At 32.5% G+C, this 22,112-nt stretch overlaps 1 protein-coding gene across 4 annotated transcripts in view; it reads right to left on the bottom strand.

The window, feature by feature from the left end:
• The window catches only part of LOC130441640 (facilitated trehalose transporter Tret1-like), a 56,606-nt gene that overhangs the window by 8,052 nt on the left and 26,442 nt on the right, over positions 1-22,112 (bottom strand). For 3 of the 4 annotated variants that reach the window (XM_056775408.1, XM_056775409.1, XM_056775411.1), the window contains 3 exons: positions 18,703-18,991; positions 12,080-12,258; positions 2,712-2,928 (listed from right to left, as the gene is read on the bottom strand). In XM_056775408.1, the coding sequence (XP_056631386.1) occupies positions 2,712-2,928; positions 12,080-12,258; positions 18,703-18,991 (685 nt within the window). Of the gene's footprint in view, positions 1-2,711; positions 2,929-12,079; positions 12,259-18,702; positions 18,992-21,607; positions 21,696-22,112 lie in introns of those variants that run through there. The other variant, XM_056775410.1, reaches the window with a different exon arrangement.

Raw genomic sequence — 22,112 nt, 5'->3', positions numbered from 1 at the left:
GAGTTACTGGCGCTGATTGTATGTATGTGAAAAACTAAATATATTCATGTTATTATTGAGTAGAACTTTTGTTTTAGGTGTTCGCGTTTAAAGTACTTTCAAAATATTAACGAGAATAATCGACAGACTTTAATAACATGGTATCAAAAGATGAAGAAGATTCTTATTTAGTTGACTTAATTTCCATAAGTGCTCCGCTTCGCTATAGATCAAGAAAAGTTAGTAATACAAGTGATGATGAACCAAATGCAGGTGAAAGAAATGACAGAATGAAATCGTGCAGAATTTTCTTACAAGATAAGAGTGGAAGGCAAAGAATATTCAGTGTGTTTTAAGGCGTTTTTAAGCATTTTTGGTGTTACTAGAGGGAGAGTACGAAGACTACAAAATAATCTTTTGCTTGAAGGTAAATCACCACACGATATAGGAGGAAGGCATAATAACAGGCACAAGAAAATATCGGAGCCTGTAGCGAATTTGATAAAACCTATATCCAGTCATTTAAAGCTCGGCAATCACATTATTTAAGAAAAGATCCAAACAGATTATACTTTCCAGAAACACTTTCTGTCAAAGCAATGTATAAAAGGTTTTTAGAGAAGTTTCATATTAATGTATCCTGCATATTGGTCAATTTTCATAACATCATTTAATATTAAATTTGGATTGCCGAGATCTGACACGTGTACCATTTGTAATAGATTTATATCAAAACTAAATTTATGCACTAACTTAAAAGAACGTGTTAGTATCGAAACATCATTTATGTAAGGCTGACAAATTCTATAAGATAAAAAGGCAATGTAAACTTAAAGCAAAGCAAGGCCTTATTACGCGCTTATCTTTTGATTACATGCAAAATTTGTCATTGCTCCACATTCAAACTGGTGATGTTTTTTTGCCAGCCAGCTCTGGTACAATGTTTTTGAAGTGCATGATTTGGCAACCAATGATGCAACTATATTCGTGTACGATGAAACTGCAAGAAAGGCCAGAATGATATTACTTCTTTGATGTTGCATTATTTTAACAGGACAGATGGAAGCAACAAATACTTAGTGTTGTTTAGTGATGCGATACGAAATCTTGCTAAATGCCTGAAAGTTCCCGATAATGTCCACTATTATCTCAATCTGCAATCAAACCTTGCTCAGTCCAGCATCAGTACTAGTACTGGGCCTGAAGTTGAAATAAATAACAAAGACAATCGCAGTGGCGCTAAAGATTAAACAATGATGCCAATTTTCTTGGTAGTTATTACAACTTAACATTGTTTAAAAAAACACATTTCTTTCAACCTTCTGCATATTGAAATCCTCAGTTCCATAGAAATTCCCGTAAAGAAACCATTGTCCATGAAAAAAGGAAAAACTACTTTGTTATTTGAAATATTACCAAAATTTTGAATGTTTTTTTTGCCCACTTTCACTAATTATAAAATAAAATATGTTTCACATGAAAAAAGCCAAATTGAACAAAACGTTGGGCGACATAAAGTTTTTTCCACTTTCCTAAAAAAGTGAAAGCTGGACTATGGTGGTTTTTCTGAGAAACGCCTCAATTGTAAATTCAAAATTTTTCCAGTGGAAAATGGAACGTTTTATGGAAAGCGCAAAGCCTCCAATTCATTAACGATTTATTTGTTGCTAAGAAAGCAAAGTTTCTACATCATTTCTAACATTGTGGTTACCCTAACAGAGTAGATGAAAGCCATTTTGAAAGAAGATGACAAGTTTCCACTCATAGATTGAACGTTAGAATCGGTGCATTGCTAGGCAAGGGTAGACCTTTGAAATAGTGTTATTCGAATTTAGAATCACTTTCCTTTTTTCTTTTAAATAAAATTATATGCCATATTTTTTATCCTAAATCGTATAAAGGAAGTAGGGACAGGATAATTGAATTGCTTCAAGATAATGTCAAGGAAAGCTGGTACATATAAAATCATGAAGAAGACTTATTGGAAAAAAGTGTGAAACTATATACTTATTGAAGACAGAGAAAAGAAGGGATATGGGCAAAAAGTGAACTAAATAATTGATCAGAAAGGTTAAAAACAATATTATGGAACATAATGGCAAAAAACACCAAACCAACGATGACTATATGATACTAGCAACTTCTATACGAATACATCATAAAGCCATACTTAAAACAATACACAAGAAATCAATTGATGAGACAATGTTGTCTAATGGAATATTCATCATCTGAAAAAATGTGAATCTCAGTAACTTACTCTGAATCATATTGAGATAAGAATTTTTATATAAGAAAACATGTAATAGCCAAGCCAATAACCAATAACTGAATAGCTAGAATTCAAATGCAGAGTATTATATGATAAATTATTTGATAAAAATCAAATTTTCAGCTTCAAAATAGAGAAAAAACAGAATATTGATCCTTGTTATAAAGAGTGTGGCAAAAACGTGTTGGGTGACTAGAATTTGAACTAAATATTTCAGACATAGTGTCACAGAAGATCCTGGTAGGTAATAATCTCGGACGTACCATCAAAAAAGTTGGAAGAATAATTATCAAAAATTTATGGGCCAGTTGTAACGGATACAAAAATGGAATCATTCCGATATATTGGTAGTAATATGACTAAATGTAGAACTATAATGTTATGATTATGAAATAGGAAGTGAGCTTGTGATATACGGTAATAGATCAAATGGAGTTTGTGACAGAAGTAATCAATTCACCTGAACATTTCTTTGTAGTTTATAGTTGTATCTTCTTTATTTCCATATCCACTCTGAATCTCCAGGATTTCCTTCTTTGCGGCTTCTAGTGTCCTTCCCAAATTGTGTAAAACTGATTCGGCTTGTTCAATTTCTTGATTTTTTATTAAATATATAGGACTCTCTTCACTAAGTATACTGAAGATAATTAAGAATAATAGAGGTGGGATAGCTAGAACTATAAAAAAAAGTAAAATATATACTATATTTTTTATATGACACTTTAATAAAAAAGTTTTAATTTCATGTGAATTTCTAGTTATCAGAAACTGTTTTATGATATTTAATGTGATTATTACAATAACATTAACATTGCTATAGTTTTATTGAAAGGATAAAACGGGCAATGTTAACAAACATTATAATCCAATTTTTAAGAAACTGGAATACTTTGTTTTATGTTTTTATAAAAAGAGCTTGAGTTCTATTCTGAAAATATTTTTAAAAGGTAATTTCTACTTTTGACTAACTTTTTGCCGCAATTAGTGGAACCATTGTTACTTATCAAACGTGCTTAATTTTGATATAACAATTGACTAGGGGAGAGTGTTCCACAGCGGAACAATCTATCTTAATTAAAAGCCAACAGACAAAAATCTTCCGCCATCTCGTGAATTATTAGATATCTAATCCCCACTTAAAAATACTTTACAGCAGATGACGGCATTTGTTTAGTACAGTGCTTTAGTTCAGCAAAGGCATCCAAAGACACAATACCCTGACTAGAAATTTTTCCTGATTTCCTTAAAATTATAAGGACCTTGTCAGGTTAAAACAAGGTTAATCTTATTAGTTGTAATCCAAACGAGGTTCACGCTAGGATTACATCAGGATAACCTTATTTGAAATAAATTAATTTTTGGTCAGATTCCCTTGATAATGTCCTTACAAGGAACGTCTCAGGATAACCTTACTGAAAAGAAAAATATTTCTCACAAGGTAATCCCGACGAGGTCCATAATAGGATTGTACCAGGATTACCTTGTGTAAAATACATTAATTTTCATCAGGTTTTTCTCATCATGTCCATACAAGGAACCTCTTAGGATCACCTTACTAAAAAAAAAGAATATTTCTCATCAGATTATCCCGACGATTTCCATAGTAGGATTACATCAGGATAATCCTATTCAAAATACATTGATTTTTATCAGGTTTTTCTGATCAGGACCATACAAAGAATATCTTAGCATCACCTTACTGAAAAAAAAAGTATATTTCTCTTCAGGTTAACTTGGCGTTTTGCATACCAAGATTAAATCAGGTTAACCCTTTTTAAAATGCATTAATGTTTTTCCTGATCATGTCGGTGCAAGGAATCTCTCAGGTTTACCTTACTGGAAAAAGAATTTTTCTTATTGTTCTCAGTTTATTTCATCTACTTCTAAATCTGATTAGTATAACCGATTATAAGAACAATTTCTTTTTTTTTTCGTATGATAACCTTTCTGATTACTTTCACGATTCTAAAATTTTTACAAAACGTATTTCCATGTTTTTTATTCACTCCAGCTTTGGCGCCAGGAGAGGGTCACATAGACATTATAACGATAACCTCATTTCAATTTTTTAATCATTGAATATTAACATTTTATTCATTCAATAAATCATATATAGTTAAAAATTCATTTTTTACCTGAATCCAGCATTACTAAGGTAACTCAATGATACTCATCACAACGATTGTAATCGAACCATAATTACCATATGTAATTCTAATAATGAAAGAATGGATGAGATTGTCAATAATGTGAATGATGCTTTTGCCAAAATTCATTTAGTTACAAGAAATGGAATTCAAGAAATAGATGAAGTCGAAGATCTTCGTGAGTGGGCACTGCCGCCTAATCCACATGCACGTCTCCAATCATTATTAAAAATTCTCAGAAGATGGAAATTTCTAGAACTGCCTAAATATGCAAAAACTTTCTTAGGTACCACAGATACTAATTATAACATTGAAGAATTTGATGAAACAGTCGAGAGTGAGTTGGTTTATTTCGGAGTTACCTCTCATTACCGAACTATTAACTGATGATATACATGAAACTGATTACGTCGAATTGCTGGTGAATATTGATGGTATACCCTTATTTACCAAAAATTTCTCACCAATATAATGCATACAAGGCATTCCCCTTTGTTGTTTGTTGTGAGTCCCATGAACCAAAAAGCGTTGAAATTAAAATTATATGAAAAAATTTATAACAGAAATAAAAGGATGGAATATTTGTCAATAATCGTAAATTTCAAGTTTCTATCAATCTATCATTTATGATAGACCATCGCGATATTTTCTGAAATCTATAAAATGAGGGTGTTAAGCTTGTGAAAGATGTGTAAAAGGTGAACGTGAACGAATAATTTATTCTATAGCTGCAAGAAAGTGTATCGCTAAATACAACTGTTGAATCATTTAGACAAAACAGCATCACGTACAAACTCCTGTTTGTAACATAAATCCACCGATTGATGTTATACACGCATTTGTTATAGATTCTATGGATTTAGTTTATCTTGGAGTTGTTAAAAAAATTATTATTATTGAATATTGGTTAACGGGAAAAATCAAATCTGCAAGACTGAGCAAAAGTATGTAGGACCGATTAAATCTAGTTTACTCATAACATTACAATGTCAAGTACCTACAGAGTTTCAACGAACCACCAGAACGCTAACACATTCATAAATTTAAGGAGACTGAATTTCAGTTTTTATTATTATATATGCTGGACCTGTTATATTCAAAAGAGTATTATCCGAAGATGTATATTTCTTACATGCAGTGGAAACGAATCATGAAGTGAAATTTTTATTAAAAAGATTAACAGTGCTTGATTGGAAATTTGCATAATCTCATTCATTTAGCTGATGATATTGCTTATATGGGATGCCCAATTTCAGAGATGAACGCATATCCATTTGAAAATGCACTAGGAAAACTAAAATAACTTATATGTAATGGTAATAAACCATTGTCACAATTATGTCGTCGAATGAATGAAATGTTTTTCTAATGTTGAACGAGCATTAATTCTACCTTCTTTTCAAATTTTAAAGATATCAAAACCTGACAGTACTGTTTAAAAATGATCACCAAAGTAAAATATGAAGATATTATTATAATTACAGTGAAAGAACCGAAGAACACTGTGTTACTAAAAAAGAAACGGTTATATAAATTAACCAAATGTATGTGCTTTCTGTCGAAGACCCGAGTGCAATACATGTTTGGGGATTCTGTGGACATATTTCAAGGAAATTGAAACTATTATATACATGATCATTTGATGCAGTGTATTGGAAATGTGGAGAGTAACCAAAGAAACTCTGAAGCTATTAGTTGTTGTTAACAAAAATTAAAAAAAAAGGTAACATTTTATACCAGTAGTGATTATGAAGAGTGAATTTATACACTGCCATAACTTCATATGTAGTTTGTGTGAATTATAATAAAATTAAGTGATCATTTATCTCTTATAAATTATATTATTATTATACACTAAAAAATTATACTTTTCTGTTACTTTTCTTATACAAAATATCAATTCTCATTTTTTATGATATAGTGCATAACATATAAAAGTTTTTGTTTCTCAAGATATGATATTGTGTGATGCTGATCGACCGACCAACCGAACCAACTGTAAAAACTCTCTTGGACATTTTGTTGCTCATATCAACGACTGGCAGCTACAGAGAGGCAAATATGTATTATTTGTTTTGTTCTTCTTGGGTGTTGTAGTTGTTACAAAGTTAAATTTTTATTTTCTCTTGACATAACACTGGACATATAGTGAACAGGTTATAAAGGACATATAGTGAACAGGTTATAAAGGAAAGAAATTATTGCAATTCATACTCAATGAATAATATTAAGGTACCAAAAATTTCAATTTATATAAATATAAGTATCTTCAAGTGGATATCTAACGATTCAAAGTATTTGAAATTAATAAGGAAAGAAATTTTGATCTCAATAGTTTTGAAAGTTGCTTCATTATTTTTAATGTTTATCTTGAAGTTTCATGGGATATCCATGTAGTAATTTAAAAAAATATCATTTTATACCTAGTTAGAAAAATGATTATTTCATCTCAATTTGAAATTTTTTATATTGACAGATGTGGATCATGAATATAGACTGATTGCATTTCAAGAAGATACAAATAAAAATTTGAAGCAGATCAACATTATACCAATATCATGGTTCATTTATGAAGATTCAGAGCCAAATAAAACGTATCGTAAGTTTATGCCACCACCGAGTTCTACATTATGATATGGCCAGGCCGGCCATACGTCCCGGTTTGGCCGGGACAGTCCCGTTTTAGACCACTTTTTTGGCCGTCCCGTCGGTTTCCGAAAATAATCTACAATGTCCCGGTTTCAATGAAATAATGCTAAAAATAAATATTTTTACAAATCTAAGTAATAACTTAGTTATCAACAGTTTCATCGTATCTCATAAAAGCTTACAGCAATTGGAATACAGTCAGTACAGTATTAAAAAGTGTATTCATAGTTTCTGTGCTGCTTCGGGCATATTTGCGTGCAGCGACTGTACTTCGCCAAGAGCATAGCTTTTCTTGCTGACTGTACCTCCGCGCCTGCGCAAGTCGATGACAGCCGCCATTGCCAGTCAAGGGTATGATGGTATGATGTATTAACTCTGTATGTACAAGTACAGTCGTATACGTGTGCTCGGTTTTGTGAACTTCGGCTGTGTAAACTTGTGATTTGTAAGTGTCATATAGTAATGTGAATGATGTCTCTCTCAAAACAGCAAAAACGGTTATGTGTTTTCAATGACGATTTGGAGAGAGAATTTAAGTTTATTAAAACTGACATTTCTACTACTGACAGATCAAAAGTAGTGTGCAAAACCTGTGGTGTCCATTTTTCTGTCGCTCATGGAGGAAGAAATGATATTACTCAACATACAAAAAAGAAACATAAAGATGCTGAGAAAGCTGCCAGCAGTTCTTCTACTTTGCAACATTTTATATTGAAAAAGGACACCGATGATAAAATTTCTGCACAAGAAGACATGTTTGCTTATCATGCAGTTGTTCATGGACACAGTTTTAGGTCAAATGACTGTCTTTCCAAACTGATTAAAAAGTTTTATGAGCTAAAATATTCATCCGGAAAGACCAAAAGTGGGGCAATCGTGTGTAATGTCTTGGCGCCGTTATCCATTGATGAAGTGGATCAAGAGATGAGTTCTTGTGGGTCTGTTTCTCTCAGCATAGACGCCTCAAACAAAAAAGCAGAAAAATGTTTTCCTGTACTTGTTTTTTGCCATTATCTGGAGTCCACGTTAAAATTATTTCATTTTCGTCACTGCCTAATGAAGAATCTGAACCCAAAGCAAAATGCTTGAGAAACTAGTGAAGAAAAAAAATCTCAATGAAAAATTGGTGGCTATGAGTGCTGACAACACTAATATAAATTTTGGCGGGGCCGCTAGAAAAGGGAAGAATAATGTGTGGCGACACCTTCAACAAAGTCTAGGGAAAGAGATAATCGGAGTAGGGTGCGGTGCCCATATAGTCCACAACTGCAATCAAACAGCTGTCGACACTCTGCCGTTTGATATTGAATGCTTCACCGTTAAAGTGTATAAATACTTTCACATTTATACCGTTAGAACAGAAGAGCTGAAAGAATTTTGTCAGTTCGTTGGAGTGGAATACTCAAAGTTACTAGAGCATGGAAACACTCGTTTTCTGTCCCTTGGCCCAGCTATTATACGTATTCTGAAGATATTTGAAGGCCTGAAGTCCTACTTTCTCTCCCAGGACAAATGTCCATACTTTATAAGCCAGCTTTTTGAAAATCCATGTTTTAAGCCATGGCTGATGTTTGTGACATCCCAGATTTCAACTTTCGAAGAAACCATTTTGAAGATAGAGAAAGATAATATCTCAGCTACTGAAGTTGCTTGGCGCATAAGCTCACTCAAAAGTGTGATGGAATCTAGAGAGGAAGAGGAATATATCCCAATTAATGTGATAACACTAATATTAGACTTAGAGAAGGAAGGAGAACTGAATGTCCAAAACTTTAAAACAACTGTGAGAAAGTTTTACCAAACATGTGTTGACTACTTAGACAAATGGGAATCGAGCTTCGGTGGCGTACAAAACTTGCAGTGGATTTTACTACAAACACTTCCGTCATGGAGTGATATCCAGACCAGCCTGTCTAATCTAAATGCTAAGCAGATAAAGGAAATATCTGAGGATCAAGCTAAAGAAACCAAACTCTTTGACCAGTGGCAGTGTGTAAAAGAGATTGTGTCTGAAAACATAGAGGAATCGAACAGAGTGGACAAAACAAAGGCTAATACTTCTGTTGACGAGAGATGGAAGCAAATATTTTCAAAGCTTAATAGTGATTACATTGCATATGATGCTGTTTTGACAGTAGTTGAATATGCAATGTGTTTGCCAGGAACCAGTGCTCCCGTAGAAAGAGTTTTTTCTATTGTGAACAATTTGTGGACATCTGAAAAATCACGTCTTGATGTTATGACAATGAGTTCAATGTTGATGGTTCGAGTAAATTTTAAATACACTTGTGACCAGTTTTACGAGATGCTTTTGAAAAACAAAAATGTAGTGAGACAGATAAGGCTGGACCCTCAAACAGACTAGGGGGTCCAACAGGCAAACAAAGTTTTTAACTCAACAGACTTTCCATGTGTAGCCAAAGTTACAAATATTACTAAATAATTAAATGCAAACTACAAGTTTTATCTACAGTGGGAACAATAAAGTGGAAGAAAATAAATAACTCTAGTTTTGATTCAACAACAAACTCAACCCATTCCCAAAAAGTCTAAGGTAAACCGCCCTAATTAATTACGATCACCTACCTAACTCCATTGATTTTAAATTCTTATTTTGTCCATATAATAGCCTCCGCAAAATATTTTAATGTATGAAATTTGTTTTTTGGAATAAGTTACAGACTGAGAAATATTTATATAGCTTTTTACTTTGATCAACGATGGTATTAGGTAGGTGACTGCATTTAGGGTGGTACCGGTTTACCTTATAGGTTTTCGGACTACACAGGAACCCCCCCCCCAAATGTCCCGGTCCAGGCTAGGACATTTATGACCACCCTAGATATGGCTAAAACAAATCAAATACCTGAAACCAAAATTCCTGAAAGCTGGGTCAAAAATAGAGAAGCAGGCTTCAGGCTCAGAAGTATAAGAGCGACATCCTAGTATCAGTATTTGTACGCAGTCTTTCGCGAATGACCTCATTCAATGCACATAATGTACAATCATTTTTTGTTAAGTTTAAAACCGTTTATTCATAAAATGAACACTTTTCTGACTGTTCAAGGTTTAAAAATTTAGACAAAACATCAACCACTCTTAAGAATAAAAAAAATTGCTGGAAAAGGGATTAAGTAGGTGAGCAAAGATACAAGCGGGGAAAGGGGATAAAATGTCACTATATGCTGAATTATTAACGCTGTTGATACCTCCTTGCCTCCAGCCATGGTTAATTACAAAACTCATATGATTAGTGGAGCTCCTCACGGAACGCTAGAGCTTTTACGTCTCCTTGTGGATGGACTACTTCGGAAATATTTCCACAGATTCTGGATCACTTCATCAAGTTTACTTTGTGCAATAAATAAAATCCTACGCTCTTGTTTATAGACAACCATGAATGTCCCAGTTACTGTGGACAAAGTTTGCGAAAATTGTAGTCTACAATCTTTGGATGCAAGTATTTTCTCGTCTTCTAGAGCTCATTATAATGCTGCGATAGATAGTCAGCCTCTGCATCATATCGGAGCGCCCAATGCTATTTATCAGAATACATTGGATTTTGATCGTGAAATATTTCTGCTAGATAAGAATATATTTAGTGAAAGATTTTATGAGCAGCTGGTACAGATGGTCTATCACAGACGAAAACACAGGGCAATAACTATTGCTGCTATAAAAATTAAACAACGAGAAGTTCAGTGCTGGCCAAACAAAAAGAAGTAAACTTTGCACTGTTCTGGGGAAATAAAGTATTCCCGCAAGCTTCCACACGAGAAGGTAAAATGAATAGAAGAAAAGTATTATAAGGACTGGCCATCGCGAAAAAAATATGCTCTTGAAAATGTTACACAAAAACTTGTTAAAACTTCGGAGGAAGAAAATGAAGACGAAATCTCTCTTTGCTCAGAAATGGAGAGCTGGATACCTGAAGGAAATCCAAATGGATTTGAAGTTTAAGTTCCTTTCTCAGAACCTGGTGATTTTGTATTGATACAATTTAAAATAACAGAAAATTTAAAAAAACCGTTTACTACGTTGCGGTAGTCTTGGAGGGTCCTAGCGACAAAACACAAGATATTGGAGTTAATTTTGTAGAAGGCACACTAAAATAACCAACAAATTTGTTTTGTTGGGTAGTTTCTGACATTGCGGTAGTTCCTGAAAGTAACATTAAAATGATTATCTTCAACAACATGGAAGTTAACGTTAAAATGCAAATGATTTAATTAAAAAATGTTCGCTTGAAAAAATAGGTTGCAGTATTTGCCAATTAGCGATTCGTTGTTTATTTGTTTATTAAGTAGGTTATAGTTTCTTAAGCCAATTTATAGTTTTAAGTCACTCTTTATTTTTGTAGCTAGTATGTATAATTTTTTTAAATTGTTTCTTTATTCTATTTCACAGTACCACACTAGTGCTCCACGGTGAAATAAAAAACATGTTTTTTTAAATGCTCCACAAAAAACATTTTTTGCCTACTTTTGATATTTTATTTTAAAGATAAATATATAATTTACTAGAATTTTTAATGAAACTAAACTTCGAGGGTAGCATTATGATTCGGACAACAAAAATCTTATTATGAATCTGAAGATTTCCAGTTCGTCTGGATCTATATAAATTGTATAGTAACTTGAAAGTTATTTTTTTATAACTACCAGTACATTTAAGACGTCATTTCATATGTTTTTGTTATTTGTGGATTGCGAATGACTCGAAGCGTCAAGGTTCATGGAGATGTCTCACGATTCTTGCAAATATTTTATGATTTGATATTAGTTGCTCATAAAACTTTTTTTGGTATACTTTAACGCTTTTTCGAAAATTTACTCCACAAAACGGCAACATCTTAATTCGTTAATCATAAGTATACTTATTAACTCTTTTGGGAAAGTGTACAAAGAAACAAAAAATTCAAAAAGAAAACTCAAGGTATTGAAACACTTTCACTCTGAAATATCATTGATTTTACGTAAATAAGAAATATGAATGATATTTGATTTTAGGTTAGGAACAACATTAATTTTACCTGTGTTAAAATATTGAATTGTTTTGAATGGTCCCAAGGCTACTGAAAATAACAATCCAAACGAGCAAATAGCCCCTGTTAAACAGCTGATCAATCCTCTGTTTCGACTTTCAGCAATTTCTCCAATGTACATGGGTACCATGGTGAAAGTACCTCCAACTCCAATTCCTGATAGAATCCTAGCAATAAACTTAAATTAAAAAAAATAAGAGTTGTTCAGCTGAAATTGTTATATAAATATGGAAAAATCATATAGACAACTCTACTAAATAATTTTATTCCGGAAATTTAACCTCTATAAAAAATTTTCGAAACATAAAATATAATAACCAATTTTCTTTAGTCAAAAAATTACATTAGACAAGTATATTATAACTGAAACATACAGAAGAAGAGATTCACCCTTTTTTTCAGAAGGGTATTTGCTTTTGATATTCCTTCGATTAAATCAAGCCTCTCTTCAACTTGAATAATTAGAGCTTCGAAATCAGATACCTTGTTGCTGCAGAACCCAATCGACTACAGAACTCTTTGATGCAGATTCTTACCTTGATACATCGCCATCAACATTATCCAAATCGTTGCTAATTAAGCGCAAGTAACGATGTTCGTTTACTTTCGCCAGTGGATTTGCATACAGAATAATGCCATATACCACCATCAATTTAGAAAATCAAAATAATGCATTTGCCGTGAAATATTTCGATCACCGACTGGTACATTTCAGCGGGAGTGTTTCATAGTAATTGAGGCTGTATATTCGCTACAAATAACCATTGTGGCTCATAAACTGTATTGTGTGAATATTGAGTTTTTTCAATAGAAACAATTTTGATGAATCATTAATAGTGAGAATCACAACGACTCGTTCGTTTTTGTTAGTTTAGTAGAGTTTAAGTAGACATGCACACATTGTTATGAAAATATCTTATACGATTATTGTCTGTATATCAGGGGTGTACCTAAAGTAAACAGGCGGCTGAGATATGTAGTTTTTGTTTATTCAATTGAATAATATTGAGAGAAAGAATATTTCGTATGCTGAAATTATGGCGATTGTGCAGAATTGTATAAGAATTATAATATTTCAATGAGACTTCAATATATAACACGGACGGCTTAAGAATAAGATCATCATGAATAAGTAGAGTTGAAACAGATGCGTAAAATGAGAAAGAGAAACTTGAGCAGATTATACAAATTAGTTTAGTGATAGTGGGTATTATAAAGTGAACATTATATTTTAAATATAAATTTTAATGAGTGAATAAATCAAAAGTAGAGAAATTCACCATGCGTTTGAATTTATTCTACCAATCAAGATATGTATATATACATGGTAAGTTGTTAACACAGCGCAATATCTATTTAAATTTATTTTTTCCAAATTTTCTGTTCTATCCCCATTTCATGGATCGATTTAAATGATAATACAAAATACTTCGATCTTTTGTGTCTGAAGTAAGCTCAAAATATATTACTATGTATTTATTCACAAAAATATGTTCGCACTGATATTATTGAGTATTTCATTTCACTTTTTCCATTTGATAATTTTAAAATGAACTGGGAAAAAACTAACAGAGCATTCGGAAGTTTCTAGGCGACATATCGACTCCAAAATGGCCCAAAAATGAATAAAACAAAGATTATTTTCCATATTTTTATGTACACCTCAAAGAAGGGAAAATCTTTGAATTTAAACGCATCACGTGAAGGAAGAGGAAGAATAGTAGCAGCAAGAATCGACTCAGAATAAAAGTATTATAGCCAGCTTCTGAACCAATGTCTGTTTCAGTAACTTTACTGAGAGTCTTTATACTATTTCTAGAATCAAATCCAAACTATCTTCGGAATTAGCCAGAATTAGGCGAATAGTCCCATTAATGCTATTATTGAAGACGCTTCAATTCTAATAAGTGTGGGTATACCATCTATTACTCTAATGAGACGCTTTTTTCAATAATTTGTTAGGATCAACCTTGTTTGTCGATGTAAAACGGCATTTCGTAGCAATTTGTTCAGTTGAAAATATTTGACTAACTGGCTTTCAGTCAATGTATGGTGAATCCAGAATCTAATTTTGAAGACTTGACTGTACGTGATTAGTACAAGAAATAACTGCCTGTTCATTTGTAAACCTCTCAACCCGACCAAAAGATGACGGTCAATGTACTTATTTTTTCAAGCAAATCTTAGATTTTGATATATTCTCTCAAGTATGTCGTGTTTAAACTAGCAAGGATTTCACTCCAACAGATATTTTTGAAATGGACAGCTCGAAGAAATTCAGTTTTAATAAATGATTATTTTGATATATAACGATATATTTTTATTAATTTTCTTTGTTTTTATATGAACGAAATAGACTTAAGTTGGCGGTTCGGTTATGTGGTTGGTGAAATTTTGTGAGGAAAATTTATTGTCAATTTGTAGCATGAGATTACCGAACTTCCGCGTTCGAACGTATTAAAAAATTTATTTTTCAGTAATTCATATGAACTCATATTTGCTTATTAAAAGGGCCTTATGGGACATATTTGGTTGATTTGAACCTAAGGTATCTCTCCATGTTTCTGATTTATTCTCGTTTTTCCACTTTTTATCATAATTACTTGATGGACACATAAGGTTCTGGTCCTAGACATAATCTCATAATCTCAGTGATATTTTTGGGAGATAATTCAAATTCATGTCCCCATTCCACCTAGTAGGCGAAAGAACAAAACATACCATTATTCGCCGATCATTTTTGTTTATACTCGTATATTTAGTCGAAGCTCATGTTGATCATGGCGTTGTTTGATGGTGTATGGAGTTTTATCTAAACTTGACCGCTTGGCGCTCTGCGTCGTTCGGGACAAATGCAGTCGCGTGCGGGAAAGTATCACTTTCCGCCCTTGTTTGGAAAATAACTATTTCACCTAGTAGGCCACTGTCTAATAAGCTACTACCTGAAATTCAATTAAATATTGCAAGCGACATAATTTTTCAATATCAGTTTACTGTCAATCTACAATAGTAGAATTTAGCTTTAGTAAATAGGCCGAAATGCATTTGGGTTTATGCATTTATGGTTTGGGTTCTGTAAACTCATCAGATGAATGTATATTGAATGCTTTCCGAGCAGAACTACACCCGACTATAGAACTTTTGTTAGGGTTGATCACAGCTTAAGAGAAACCGATTGGTTTACATAAATTGAGTAAATATGTTTCCATTTTTTATAAACTGATATTTTAGGAAGTGTTCCACCAAAAAAAGGCGGCGAAGGTTAACATCGAAGTATACGATCATCAGGTTTAGTGCAAAATGCATTAGACGTAGTTGATGCTGATTCCACATCTAGGGTACGCAAAATGTCACTATAATTTAACGATCAACCCCTACTAGTCAGGAGCAACTTCCTCACCCCTTTCACATCCAAAAATGCATACCATGAAAGTAGAGGATTATCCAGCATAGTCTACGCTTGGTTTCTAGATAAGATACTGATGAAGTTGGTTTCACATGAGACGGTTTTATTAATTCCCATTAATTTGCAGTTATGGGTAGATGAAAATTCTCATAGTACAATTCAAACAAATAATCAACATCTATTTTGTGTTGATGTGTGGCAGGAATAGGACACAAGGAACATAATAATCGATATAATATACTTCCATTGTGACGCTATAAGGCAAAATCTTGTAATGCTCCTCTAATTTCAAAGAAATATTCTTCGTAGACTCTAAAAGAGAGTAGAGCTGCAAGGTGCCCACTTCAAAAATTTATTATAGTTTTACTTGTTTTTATTTGATAAGTTGTGGGTTAACCAACTAAAATTTTCTACATTCCAATTTTTTCTATGTAAGTAACACGATGTTAGACAGTATGCAATTCAATTACAAATGTTTGATTGTTTTCAATAATGTTCGAATATATAATTTAGAAAATACATTTAAATATAAGTTCTGACCTCGCAAATTTAAAGGCCTATAATTCAGACACGTGGGGTCGTATGAGAAATTTTTTCTCATGTTAGCTTTATTTTCACATCATCTATTCACTCTCGAATTTTTTTTCATCAAGTCCTGAAGCACTCTTTATAAAAATTAACATTTTCCTTGATTGTGATCGAAAACAAATTATGTTTTCTTGTGTCTTGAGATTCATAATTATACGTGCTTCTTCATAAAGGCTATCAGAACCATTCACCAACAAAAATGGCAGTTATTATTACTGATTGTTTATATTTCAATGTCATATTCGCTTCACGAATTAACTCGGATATGTTACGTGCCCGATAAGCAGTTATGAGTTTAATTTTACTAACCTATGAGAAGGTTGCAAACGATTTTCAAGAAGGTTGTTGTAATAACATTGACCTTGACTCCTCCACTTTGAAAGTGAAGGTGATCTCCACAAAAATAGAATATGGGAATTGGTTAATTTACAATTGATTAATATAGCTATCGTTGTATTCTTTCCAGTTTCTGGCCATTGAAAATTCTTAATATTATACTCAAAAAATAACCGATTTCTTTTCTGGTTCTAAAAAGGCCGAAACTGGTCTATAGCTCTTTTTGACTACAATCTCAATTGATTAGTGTGAATTGTTCATGATGTCGTTAGGTTGCAAAAATTCGTGGAGAACGTTTAATCGTTGTTTATGTATTGTTATGTAATAAAATATGTCATTTTGTAATTACAAAGAATCTCATATCTATATGGAGGTATGTCGAACTGTACTGAATTCACAATTTAAAAACTCTTAGATAATTATATAGAGTAAAGATACGTTAGGTTTTTCAAATTATTGTTTGAAGATATTTTAATTGTGTAAATTTTTTTGAGGCCATGGTATGCATTGATTATCGATGCGATATAGATTTCTCTTTCAAAAACTATTCATTTCATTTGAAGTTTTAAGAACCTTTTTATGAGGAGCTTTACTGGACGACAAAATAAATCCACATTACGAATTACACGTAGGTACTACAGTTCCTTAACTCATAATTCTCTGGTTGTTAAGGAAGCGAATAGTCATCTTTATGCATCTTAAGCTTATGCCTTTTTCCTAGAATTCATAGGTGATTAACGTCAGCGAACTTATCGAAGCTCAATGGAAGATAATTTCAATTCCTACAAGAAAAATTTCGATTTGTATACTCAATCGTTGAGAATTAATCTGTTCCTATGGGAAAATTGAAGTTTTACTTGAAAAGCAAACGATTTACTTTCTACATTGGGACTGAGTCCTTAGACAGGAGACGAGGAAGTTGTCAAGAGCTGCAACTGGAATCACTGAAGATAATTCGGCAACGTGGGGATGGCCACACTGTCATAGATCAGTTTTTGTTATCCCTTCAATTCCCTTATTGCGAATCTCATCTTCGTACAGTAGATACAATATTTCTTGCAGCACCAACATTGGAGTTGTGCATTTGTCGTACAATAAACCTTGATGAATTCTCTAGTGTTAATTTGAGAAAGTTGAAGAAGGAAGAATTACTAATGAGATTCACCAATACAAATGATGTTTTAGAGACAGAACAAAGGATTAAGACCGTTTAGAGACCTTCAATATTAAAAACTGATGTGTGAAGGATCTCATGAAATCAGACAGTTGACAATCAGGAAATGAAAATAATTGCAGCGTACACATGTTAACAGATGACTTCAATATAATAATTATTTTTTCCCAAGTTCTAAAAAACCAAACAATAGAACGGAAGGACAATCGAAGACACGTATGAGTTGATAGTGTGCAAATGAAACAAGTTACAAATACGTAATAACAGGGGCTGCTACTGATAGTATGTAGCTGCCCAAGTAAATAATAGGAAAATGGTTTGTTAATGAAAAATTCTTTTCATAACTTTTCTTGTACACTTTGCAAGAATGAGAAGATGTATATAAGGTGAATAGTTTCCATCAAAATGCTTTGTATGCACACAAAAGTTCTTTGTATTTGGCAATTTTAACTTTAGTTTAGGAGAATTTCTGTTAGGTGAGGTACCATTGTTATTTTCAACTGTCACTGAAAGCGTATGTCTAAAAAATGCCTGGGAAGCGTAAATCTACATTATCTAAAACTTCGTCACGGGCCCCTGCAGCAAAAGTTGCACGAAATCAAGTATCTTCGGTTCATGCAGAACTGAGAAGACAACAGCAAGCAACGGGTAGCTAGAAGAGCGATAGTAAAGCTTTAACAATCACAGGCTAGGATAATTGTTCGAGCAGAAATAGATACCACGCGCCGTCGAAATTTCATGTGTAAGGAGTGGTCCGTATTTAATATAGTCTACAAAAATATTCTAGATTAATACTCATTTGTTATTGTATTTCAATAAAGCATGTTTTGAATCTTCACTGTATGTAGTAATTTTTAAAAGTCGATAATACTAACCAAGCAATAAAATGAAGTTATAATATTGATATGTTTCTATTATAATTATTTCTGATGCTTATTTAATGGATTCGATTCGAGCGAAGCCGCGGGTAAAAGCTAGTCATATCTATATAAAGAGCGTGCTTTTTTCTCTCTATTCTCTAGTCATTAAGAAATGGTTCTACGCTTCATCATGATAGAATGTACTCATATCTAATTCAAAGTATTCGAATCATTCACATGTACTAACCTTGCGCAATAGAACACCTCAATCACTTCTCCTGTAGCCAACATGACGTAAGAAATGAAAAATGGAACACCAACAAGTAGTATTGTTGATTTTCTACCAATTTTATCTGCAAGGAAGCCAAATAGGAAAGGTGCCGTAACGGCTCCCAAAGTAAGCAGTGATGAAATCCAGGAAATTTCTTCTTCGGTTACAACTCGTTCGAATGGATTTGTGGTGGCATTTAAAAGCTTCGGTATTTCTGGGGATGACCAACAACATGATGTTCCCGCCATGAACATCAACAGGCTTGCTGTAAAATATGTGACATTAATAGGAACTATTAGACAAAATCAATTAATATAGTCAAGTGATACAGAAATGATACCGACTAGAATTATTCGTAAGAGCTTGATAAGGACCTTATCAGGTAATTCCGCAACCTGGTAAAGAGAAGGTCAGGATAACCTCACAAGGACCTGATAAGGATGTAACGCAGATCACTGATGATGTCTTGATCCAGTTAAGCTGGTCCTCATCAGGATTGCCTTATATGGTCCTGATCAGAAGTGTCTCAAAGGATCCTCATAAAGTTCTGGACGGGATTACTTGCAGCAATGAACATAACTTTGATAACATTTTTAGATAAACCAAAAATAACATAAATCATAAACACTGTCTCTCCTTCAAAAATTTCAAATCATAAATAATTCTCAAAATCATAAATCAGTAATTTTGTTAATGAATCACAAGGAAAACTGAGGAAATAGAAGCGATATATTATATATTATCATATTAACTTTTCTTATAATTTTGATCAAATGCTTCTCTTAAAGTAGTTCACACTTTAGTTGGACATCCAACAGCCAAATGAATAAAGCAATTTCTGAAAGTAGATACTGTTATATTAAAATTCATAGAAGGTTCTTATTATATGGTTTGAAATGTGTGATTTGATAATAGAAATATTCGGGAATATCGAAATTTCGTGAAAAAATATTATTTTTCCCGTGAGGTAAGAGATTCCTCGAATGGATATGATCTGGAAGTTCTTATGAAAAATAATTTATTTTTAATCAACCTTATGTGATCCAAGTATCGTCGGAATAACCTAAAAAGAACGTTGCCCATGATAAAGAAAACCTCATGAAAATTAATTTATTCTAAATAGGGTTGTCTTGATGCGCTTCTAGCGTGGACCTCGTCAGGTTTTCCCTAATAAGGTTAACCTGATAAGATCATTCTGATGTTTCAAGGAAATGAGCAAAAATTCTAGTCGGGATAATACAGAAAAATTGATGGATCTGACATTTTTTAGCTTATAAGATTATCTATCTATATTTAATATAGAGCTATGAAGAAATAGAAGTGGAACTATTAGAATAAAATATTTCCACGTAGCTAGATAATTATTTGAGGGTTAAATAAATTTTTTCATCGTATTTTATAAAGTTGGTCGCAAAGGAACTTAACAGCTGACTTTTACTCTTGTTTATTCGCATCTTCTTGAATTGTAATAATAGCAATTGAATCTTATGCGTAGTTTCGAGTACTCTAACCTCGCTTCAATAAAGAAATACTCCTCTTATTCTGCCAAGCTTCTAGAAGAGAATCAGTTTGTGATGCTTAATAACCAATTTTGTCTTGCATCCGTTATTAGTCGAATATCATCACATTTCTTATATTATTTTAGTTTCAAGGGAGAAGATATTCTTTTTCTAGAACTGATTCATATGGGACCCTTTTTTCATATTTTGGAAGTGAATAAAGGAGTAATTCGCTGTAATTATTTTCATGTTAACTATTATTTCATTTAATGTGAATATATAGAGTAGACAGAAATATGACGAATACCGTAAAAACATGTTATATCTTCAATCTATCTATCAACAAGTATATTTGATGAAGGCATCAAATTAATTTTTGTCGGTTAATACTTGTCGAATATGTCAATATTGACTTTTCTTGTGTATGCTGCTTAAGAATGCCTCCAGTTAACTTTTGATTATTTTGTCGCGTCTTTGTATGATTAAACATCTATCGACTGTACTATCCTTATTTCAGTTCTTTCCGATTATGAAGCAGTAGATTATTGGTGAAATCCAATACTACGAATGATTCTCGTATATTATGCAGTAATTTTTCGGAAATTTTTTTTTCATAAATTGAAACAACGATGTCTAACAACTGACTGGGACATTCTCTCTGGTGATTTCGACTTCGAATTTTCTAAATTCGTAAAACCACTAACTAGTTCAGCGTTAAATTCTTCTCCTCTCGGGTATATTAAAAATTATTTCTATTTGCTTTGTGTTAAGATCGGATTACACGGAATTAAACTTATCAACTTATATAACAGTTTATTATCCCCTTTTTGAGTCGCATGAGCTGCTATGCTTCCTCTTCTGGGGTCCGTTTTGTCTGGCTCCATTTTAGGGAAATCTCAAAAGGACGAAAGAGAGTTGTTATAAGTTCACTCAGACTAAACAGTAACACTCACTGCCGGGACTTATAGGACTTATAGGACTATCTATATATGAATCCGTTGACCTAATTCGTAAGGACAGTTCTCCTATTTTAGAAAGATCAGGCATCCTCTTAAGAACGCGGAACATAATCTCTACCAATCTACTCCACATTGAGAATCGATGAAGGGTTCAATACTGTACATGAGACGAAAATTTTTTATACGGTCACAAGAAAGGTAAATTGAACATTTCACAAGACTAAATATAGCCTCTAAATTCTGCTTATTATGATAGGAAGCAGCATTTAATACTACCATTAAACAACACAAATAATATTTACAACAGAAAAACTATTATCAACTAATGAATTATATAATGAATCAAATATACTTAACGTAGAAATACTTTTCACTTGCCAATATATAATATCAATATCTAGGAGAAATTAACAATAAAACTACCTGGTTAGCCCGATCAATCACAAAAAAAAAATTGAAATACAATCTATAGCACCTTTTCACAAGAATTTGTAGGCATATTTACTGTAGTTGTAATGCCTTTAACGCTCTAAAGGACTTGTATTCTTATAATAATATTTAATTCTGAGCATTCTAAACACTGGTTTAATGTTAATACCAATTTTAAATACAAATTATTACATATTTTAGGATTGGCTTATATTTAATCTTTTTATCTGATTTAACCAAATCATTGAATTTGTTTTGTTTCGACAATGTATTACATATAAAAGTTTTCACAGTGAACATTTTGAAAGGTGATATTGTTATTTATTGTAATTTTGATGTGTCCACATTATATTGAGATTTTATTTCATTTACGTATTTATTTAGTTATTTGAGTGTTTGTTTTATGGTTATTTATGATCTCTTGTCTACAAATTGTGTACAATTCATTCATTGAAACATAAATTCTCCACATAAAACTAGAAATCAATCAATCATATTT

Source organism: Diorhabda sublineata, chromosome 3 (genome assembly GCF_026230105.1).
Source record: "Diorhabda sublineata isolate icDioSubl1.1 chromosome 3, icDioSubl1.1, whole genome shotgun sequence".
In the NCBI taxonomy this organism is placed as follows: domain Eukaryota; kingdom Metazoa; phylum Arthropoda; class Insecta; order Coleoptera; family Chrysomelidae; genus Diorhabda; species Diorhabda sublineata.
The sequence above is the reverse complement of the archived record's forward strand: the minus strand, read 5'-3'. Positions and strand labels throughout refer to the sequence as shown.